At 41.3% G+C, this 8,875-nt stretch overlaps 1 protein-coding gene across 1 annotated transcript in view; it reads right to left on the bottom strand.

The window, feature by feature from the left end:
- Nucleotides 1-8,875, bottom strand: part of TCP10L2 (t-complex 10-like 2) — a 38,413-nt gene continuing 29,538 nt past the window's right edge. Inside the window, exons 10-15 of the mRNA XM_009891474.1 lie at nucleotides 6,572-6,678; nucleotides 5,247-5,345; nucleotides 2,240-2,380; nucleotides 1,451-1,535; nucleotides 970-1,090; nucleotides 1-190 (exon numbers count right to left, since the gene is read on the bottom strand). Of these exons, the coding sequence (XP_009889776.1) occupies nucleotides 1-190; nucleotides 970-1,090; nucleotides 1,451-1,535; nucleotides 2,240-2,380; nucleotides 5,247-5,345; nucleotides 6,572-6,678 (743 nt within the window). The remainder of the gene's footprint in view (nucleotides 191-969; nucleotides 1,091-1,450; nucleotides 1,536-2,239; nucleotides 2,381-5,246; nucleotides 5,346-6,571; nucleotides 6,679-8,875) is intronic.

The raw sequence follows: 8,875 nt of genomic DNA, 5'->3' as shown, positions 1-8,875 counted from the left end.
TCACTTCTTGTCTAGGATAATATTACCATCCTCATCTTTGATTCGAACTCGTCCAGTGGAGTACTTGGTTTCCTGTCTGCCATTGCAGAACACAGTTTTTACAGTGCCATCTGGGTACTCCCGCCTTTTGAATTGCGCAGTGTGAACCTCCTTTTGGCCATTACTGAATACCACGATTTTATCTCCATTCCTGAAAGAAATAGCAATGAATGAAGTGATGAGAGGGCACTATCTGTTACTAAACTATCTCACTGAGCTGTCTGATGTGACACAACGAAAGTGAAAAACGATGTCAAGTGACAACTTTCTCAGGTTATAATTCACCTCAAAATTTGCATGGGATGGCATTAGAAATCTGATCTCACAATAAGATTTTAATACAAAGGTACTTCAGTACATAGTATAATGCCTAACGGATGGTGGGATCTGCATTTTACATTAATTCTTCATGCAGGGATCTCAAGGCATTTTGCAAGCAGGATTTTATTTTACAACAGGATCCTCCCTAAGCCCAGGAGAGGCATGTGTAAGAAAGTCCTGTTGTTATTTTTCCTCATTTTACATGGAGGAATAGAGAGATAATACATGAAATGCTTTGCCCAAGATCAGAAAGGGAGCCAAAAAGCTAGGAATAGAGCTCAGGAGTCCTCATCCTGAGTCCCTTACTATCCACATTGTTAACACAGACAACTGGTGATCTCCCAGCAACCCTGGCCAGTGTAAAGTTACATGGAAACAAATAAGGAATATTTCACAGTCACTTTGCCAGTGATAAATGGTCATCTGTCATCCAGGGTGGAAGTGAACAATTTTCAATGCCTCATTGTAGCAAAACCCTCGTTATTTTACAAACCCTTTCTCCTTTTGTCTGGAAATTTCCCAGCCATGCAGAACCAATCACAGTTTTAAATGTCAGTATCATTGTACCTGTGCCCAATTCCTGGTTCCTGTCGTTAACGTGAGACTTACTTTTCTACTTTTACTACTGTACCATCTGGGAAAAAAGTTTCCTTGAATCCGTCACTATACAGGCGTTTCACTGTGTGATCTGGGAACACAATTTCTTGTGTGCCATCAGGATAATGTTTTTCTGTGGAAAAGATGTAAAAAGTCTATCTAGCATTCTTTTATGTTGCTTTACACAGAGCTAGATCAGATTTTTTGGATGTTTTAGGGAGGATGGAAATGATATCCAGCATACTGCTAAAGAAATTAAAGAATCAAATAATCAGATAATCAAAATTAGAAGAGAGGCATTTACACCCCATTATTATCTTTGCTTTGTAGGAGGAAACTGAGCAGTAAAGTGATGGAACATACTGGAAGTCAAATGCAAAGACAATGCAAATAGAGAAGAAAAAACACAATCTGCTGGAGTCAGAATCAGATGACACTTTCATAATAGAAACCTTCCTGCACATGTAGTTCACATTTATGAGCTCTTGCATACCTATCTGATTATTAGGGAACTGCAGCACCTCCAGGCCATCTGGATAAGCAGTGTGGGTTGTCTGTGCATCTGCATAATAATAAATCTGGAAGGAGAGTGAAGTGTTTGCAGCATGTTCACAATATTTGCATAAGCAGATTCAACCATAACAATGTGCTTAAAAATAAGCCATCTTAAAAAAGTCATTTCAAGGTCATTTTCTGTATGTTCCATCCATAAAAGCAGCTATGTTTGCATTTCTGTTCCTTCCTCTCATTCACCACCCTCCTCATAGCTGTGTCTAGATGTCGTTTCTTTCATCTCTGTAGCGTACAAGACAGCAGTTCACGCATGAAAGTCATCTTCCCATCTCTTTGCTTTGGCTCCCATCCATGCACTATTAATTTAAAATAGTCCCACTGCTGCCAAAGCCTCACTTATTTCCAGTCTAGCTCACATTATTATTAACTATTTATATTTACATAATGCCAAGAGGGAAGTACCGCCTGGGCTACCAAACCTACAAATGTATAAAAACTGGTCCTTGCTTCAGATGGCTGCCCCTGCCCTTCGCCTTCTTTCAGTCTCCTTTAAACTGTTTGGCCAGTTACCCATTTGTTCCTTTGACTGTTACCTTCATCTGTTTCCACTTTTGTCCTTGTAGATGAAGCAGTGTCACCACTCAGGGTTGTTAAACTAACACCTTCATCAATTTCTCCCAGAACTAACAGATCAAGATAAATGATGGGACCTTGTTGGAAAATCGCTTAATCATTTAATTTTCCTTGAAGAAAAAAAAAAGTTACACACCACTCTCTGATCTGGCATGATCTTCTTTACATCTCCATTGGAAAAGCTGATGGTAGTCATCCTTCTGTCGGCACTGATCTCTTTTTTAGTACCATTGCGGAAAGTGATGATTCGACGTCCATCAGTAAGCACCTCTTCTACCTTCAAACACATAGAGCTTCTAATGTAAATTAAGTTAAAGGACATGAATAACATTGCATTGCATTCCAATTAAATAGGAGCTTGAATTAAGTCACGCTATACCTTTGTATTTGAAAAGCTATCTCTGCAGTACAGGTACGTTATTTTTGCCTCATTTGGGTGTAAAAGAGACCTAAAGTAATTTTCTTTTCAAAAAATGAACTCACTTCAAGCACTCGGCCCAAGTTCCCACCCCACCAACTTGTTTTTCTGTTCAGCGAGGTAAGGCTCACACACAGCCCTGTGGCAATAAGGAAGCCATTCAGGTTTTTCCTTGACTGACTTTGGTGAGTTACTCTCTGTACTAATTTCATATATGCTGCTACACATTCCAAGTCACTCAGGAGACCCCAGTTCTGGATTGTGTGAACCAAAATGATTAAACTTGATATTTTAACACAGACTGCTGACATGTGTTAACAACCATTTTATTCCAAGTAACATAAGCCTGTACGGACATTCAGTACTACAGAATTAAATGTGGCTGCATGCAGAGATCCGCAGAATTGCTGAAGACTTCTTAACAACAGGGGCAATAATGTCATCTGTGTGCTCTTTTACAAACAATACATTGGTCAAAGAAGACTTCATACCTACCATAGCCTCTGGTTAATCAATTTTCCTGGAATTGCTATGGCAGCTGGTTCTGTTCACCATGTATCAAATCCCATAATATAGTTCATTTGGAGAAGTCCAACGAAGAGAAAAACCAGAAGGTGCCCTATAGCTCTGCCATATGCCTCAAATTTTAACACACCCTCCACAAAAAGGGAATACCTCCCAAACAAAACAAGCCAAGAAAGAATAAATATGCTTGGGCAAAGAGAAATGTGGTATGCCCAAACAGGCATTGTAATGATTACTGAGGGCAAGATTTTAGTTTTTTAGAAATTACTTTATTTAAAAATTACTAGTTAGTAATGGAAAGATGGTCTTACACCTACTTTTTTTTTTTTTTTTTTGTAAGAATTTTTGTTTGGGTTGGAAGGGACCTTAAAGATCATCTAGTTCCAATGCCCCTGCCATGGGCAGGGACACCTGCCACTAGACCAGGTTGCTCAAAGCCCCATCCAACGTGGCCTTGAACACCTCCAGGGAATGGGCCTCTACAACTTCCCTGGGCAACGTGTTCCAATGCCTCACTACTCTCATTGTGAAGTTTTTTTTACCTAATATCTATTCTAAATCTACCCTCTTCCAGTCTGAAGCCATTACGCCTCATCCTGTCACTACATGTCCTTGTAAGAAGTCCCTTTCCAGCCTTCTTGTAGGTGCTCTTCAGATACTGGAAGGCCGTGACAAAAGGCATTGCTACAAGAAGTTCCACATAGTCTAAATGAGAGTTAATATCTCTTTCTAAGGGCATCAGTCCCCACTTTGACCTCTCTGTCTAGTTGCACAAGAAAGTTCAACCCACCACTCAATTTTATTAATAAAATCTGGTGGGAAAAATGTCAGAGTGAACTTTTTTTCACAATTAGTTTTCTTTTGAGGATCAAAACAACAGATACTGTATTTTCTACTTCTATGAAAGCGAATTGTGATTGGTAGAAGCTTTCACAGACCCCATCTCAGCATTAGCTATAAAAGAATTGGCATCTCAAACCAGTATTCCCTGAACAACTTTTATATTGGAAAAGCCATTTCTATGACTGCTCAGCGGAAGGTACCATTAATCAATGCCTGTATCGGCAGGGTGAGAAGAGAAGCCCAGAACCAAACAGACACAGAAACTGAATTACTGTCTTAACTTTATCTAGCCAAAAGCCTTACCCAGAATTGGCAACTGTAAATGGGCATAGATTACCCTCAGTTAATAGCAAGGGAATGTTTTAACAGGATAAGCCTGCTTGGAGTAGTGTCATTGAAGAGACATCTGGGACTGAGTTCAGATCTGGCCCAGATGAGCAGTGACACTCTTGGAAAGAGCCCTTGTCTATGAGCAGTGAAACTAGTACCAGCCCACTTGGTCACCTTGCTGACAACCTTTCCCAATAGCAGTGCACCAAATTTCCAATGCATAGACTCATCTACAGAATCAGCCTTTCAAGATCATTCCTGAGGTGCTGTGCAGGAAAGGTGATATGGCCACTCAGGAACAAATTATCCAGTTTGGTGGCAGGCAGTGCAGAGACACAATGGGAAGCCAGCAAGAATTGCCCACTCAGCCCCTCCTGGAAGACAGAGATTTCCAGAAAAAGGGCAAAACCAGCTGCCACACTGAACTATGAGCCTCAGGACAAGGGGCAGCTGGAAGCAATCTCGAGATGTAGCTGGGGAATCACTGGGGATTTTGACAGGTGGCTTGAGCAAACTGGACAGGCTGGGTGCATCAAGCACAACTCTGCTGATGCCACTCCATGTGTAGCCAGTTGTGTGTAACGAAAGACCTCTCCCACAAATGGTGTCCAGCTGGCACAGCTCACTGCCTTTAAATTCACTTCCAAGGAAACAAAAGAATGGCCTTTAGTCTTGCATGACAAAACACCATCACTATCCCACTAGCACATTTTCATTTCTAACGGTAAGCATATCATGCCTCCCAGCCCGCAAATGATGTAGCTGAAACAAAAAGGACTTGGTAAAAGTCATAGAGCAAATCCATGTGGAAGATAAGAAGATAATTTGGTTACTTGATTTCCAGCCCATCAGCCATACATATTTTCTACCATTCAGGTTGTGAACTTTACACTTCAGCTCTCCTTTAAGGTGCAGTTACTTAATTGGAGGCATAATTGTCTCAGGCTACTTGAAGCAGTGATTCCCATCTATACTGCAGTCCTATCGGTGATCTCTTCAAGTACTTTTGCATCCTATTTTACCTCACCTTTCCATCCTGATGCTCTATTTTTTCCTGCACCTCTTCCTCAATTTTTCTTCTTTCTTGATATAGCACTGATCTTCTAGATAATATTGATTTTAGAGGCTATATTGTGAAAACATCACAGTCAGTGTTGTATAAATAGAAATGTTTTTAACATATTTTCATTAATTTTAATCAGCTATGCAAAAAACATTTACTTTCACAAACACAGAGGTAAGTTGCCCTTCTTTCTGTTATTGCCTTGCATTTGTAATGAATTTTGGTATTTTAGTCCTAACTAGGAAGGTTGCACTTTAACTCCAATTAATTTCAGTTTGCAAAGCAAAAGACAGCATAGAGAAAGTCCAAAAATGAGGAGAAAAGAGTGCATTCTGGCAAAACTACACTATAAGAAATGGAGAGATTAAACACAGGAACAAAGAACAGAACTATCTCTGAATATTGGCTTACTGATTTGCAAAGAAAGGTACCTGTATTAGCTAGATCCACTCTTCTAAAACAAATTACATGGTTCTTAGCTGTAGGTAATGCTAACTATGTAACTAAGTGCTATTCAGGATGTTACACATCCAATTTACCATTACAATGAGTGTTCTTTGCACTGTCTGTCAGCATAAAGGAGCCTTAAGTTAACTGACATCTGGCACATAGCATCCGGAACAGTTACTAACTAATGTTAATTACAGTTTGAAGATGTGATGCATTTTGAATTGTGGGATCCAAAGGAACAGGGAGTACTGCTTCCCACAGGGCAATGATATGCTCCAGTAAATAGCTGTAAACACAGTGCCTGAAGTTGCCAGATGCATCCCTAAATCTCTGTGTTCATTGCATGAAGGATTTTCTTTTTATTGGTGTGTTTTATTTCAGTTCACAAATGGAAGGAAGACAGTTGCTAATCATAGAAGACCCAGAACCGTAAGTTGCTCAAACCTTTGCTTCAGCATCCAGAAAAGCAGGACAACTGTCTGTAGGTAATTTGTTGTCATGCTTAGTTATGCCACTTCTCCTGTGTGTGGTCACAAAAGCAACTTTATTCTGAGGTTTTAGCAATTTTTCTGTCTTTTTAAGGTTAAGACTCTCTTCTTCCTGAGCCAAAATTAAAACGTTAACTAGCAACATAAATTTTTAATGTCCAACAGTTGTGCAGGAATATCTTGATAAAGAAATCTGCTATACTATTTGTAAGCCACTGCAATATTGTCACGAGTAGAGGCAAGAAAATAAAGCCAGTATTGTTCCCAGCTAAATGGGCATTAGCATGCTGTATATGAAAACTGAGATCACAGACTCACTGAATTATTTTATAGAGTTGTATTGTGAAATACCTCTGTTTCTTCATTGTTACTGTAGAGTTCAAAGCTGCAAGTGTTGTTGCTGTGGTTATGTGAGAGGGTCATGTCTTCTGAGCTATCTGAAATGGGCAAAGACCTGCCTATGAGAAAAAGCAAAGAAAAAGGAGTCATTGAAAGCATATGAAAATTGCTAAATCAGATATTTCCGCATCTATTTCAGAAGTTTTTTAAAAGATGCTAGCTCTCAGATGCTTGTAGCACATTGCTTTTTATGCTGATAATGTTTGTTAACAGCTTGCCCATCCTCCTGAAGGTGCTTTGTTTTGGGCCAGAGAAGTGCAGACTGCACCCGTTCTCCCCCTTCTGGGCTTCCACGATGACAAACTCAATGAATAAATTGCAAGCAACAGCACAGTGTGTTCTCCTTCTCTTGTAAAATACAAATTTTATAATTCTTCAAAGTGTTATAGGAGAGTTTTAGTGACAACATATTACCTGTGAGCCAAGAGCTGGGGACCAGCATCTCCAAGTCGTTTGCAGACCACTCTATGCAGGCAAAAAGTTACCACGAATCTTACCTTTTACACAGGAAGATGAGTTAGGCTCCTTAAAACCACTTAGATGTGAGACAGCTCCAGGGGATTTCTTATCATCTGTTCTTCTCCCAGTAGGAGAGTGTTGATGTACAACCTGAAGCAAAATGGAGAGGCCCTGACATACAGTCATGCTTCACTGTAACATGGGACCTATCAGTGACATAGCCGAAGTGCACTTCCCCTTTCTAGGAGTTTAGCTGCCTGTGCGCATGACCAGCTTGCTGATATGGTGCAAGTACCTAACCTTGGTTCATACTGTTGTGAAGAAAGAGATGTGGGTGAAAGAGCTAGAAGAAGCCTGAGACAGCCCCCTCCACCCCCACCCCTTTTTCTTGGCAGCTGCATTTCAGCTGTGGCTCTTGCACTTGGTCCTTGTTGAGTTGCATCTCAGCCATACCTGTGCCTGACCATGCACCTCATTGATCCGAACCCCAGCCCGACCCATGGGCCGACTTCCTGGTGTAACCCCAGACCTACCTCATCACTACGGGCTTTGACGATTGGGATTCTGGCCTGACCCTGACACCTATCCCCGGCCTGCCCTTCTCCCTGGCTGGGGATGGGCCCTGCCCCTGGACCCCCTCGGGAGGCCCCTTTTGCACCCAGTGCTCCCAGGCCCTGGCCCCCAGGGAGCCACTGGCCGTGGGATGCCCCGGTGCTTGGTGCATGTGATCACCTCTGAACTTTTTCTGAGGGCAGGGGCAGCAGGTTTCAAAGCATTCACCCATGCTCTGGCCTCCAGGTGCCTGAATAGCTCAATGTACGAACAGTCTGTAATATAATTTCTGGCAAAAACCCTGCAGTACCAGGGAAAGAAGACCAAGCAGCAGCTATGTGGGGATCATGGTCCCCATCCAGCTTCTGAATGGCACTGTAAAAAGAAAATAAGGGCAGTCTAAATAGACCTTGCTACTGGCTTACTTTTTCTGGTTCAAAAGGTGTCAGTCTTCCCTGGTGAGGTGTTCTCCTGCCAGTCGGTGTTGTGCTTCTGCCAAGGGAGCAGTTGGATGGTTTCTTTTCGTGATGTTCCTTTATCACCAATCTCAAAGGATCAGCCCTTTGCACAGAGCTTTTTATTGCCTAAAAGGTTTGAATACATTTGTGTTAAGTTGATATAAACGTCTTCAAATAGCATTAAAAGTCCTACAACAGGTGCATCATTAAGTGTTAAAAATTTTTAAGAAAATACTTATTTTTGTATGTGGGCATACACACACACGCACATTTTATCCATAAGTCTCTATTTGAGGTCTTACTTTGCTTCCCATATTTCTCTCTACTTGGACAATGATGCAAGTCAAGGGCAATTGTAGGAGCATAGTGCAAGGCCAACAGCTGCTCTCAGGCTCTGATGCCTCAGCACAACCACCCTGCCAACAACAGGAAAGATATCCTTCCCTGGGATACCACAACTGAGCTGATCCCAGTAAAATATATTGCATGACCGTTCATTTTTACTTGTCAGATGTCCACTGTTTTTACACTTTGCTCTCATACCTCTCCATCAACCAAGGCTGACACAAGCCTTGTAGGACCCTAAGATAGATATGAGACACAGAAGGGAAATGAGATGTGAACTGTTTCAAACAAACTATAGCACAGTTGCTCAAAAGCACTTCCCCAGTTTTTCTTGGGGGACCTTAGATCAGAGCACAGAGGAAACATACCATATTCTGCATGATCACTATGAGATATATAGGATTTACATAATGACTGCCAGGTTACGTTGGTATGACAGGAA

Source organism: Charadrius vociferus, unplaced genomic scaffold, assembly GCF_000708025.1.
Source record: "Charadrius vociferus isolate BGI_N301 unplaced genomic scaffold, ASM70802v2 scaffold68, whole genome shotgun sequence".
NCBI lineage: Eukaryota > Metazoa > Chordata > Aves > Charadriiformes > Charadriidae > Charadrius > Charadrius vociferus.
Note: the sequence above shows the minus strand (reverse complement) of the source record. Positions and strands in the feature narration are given on the sequence as shown.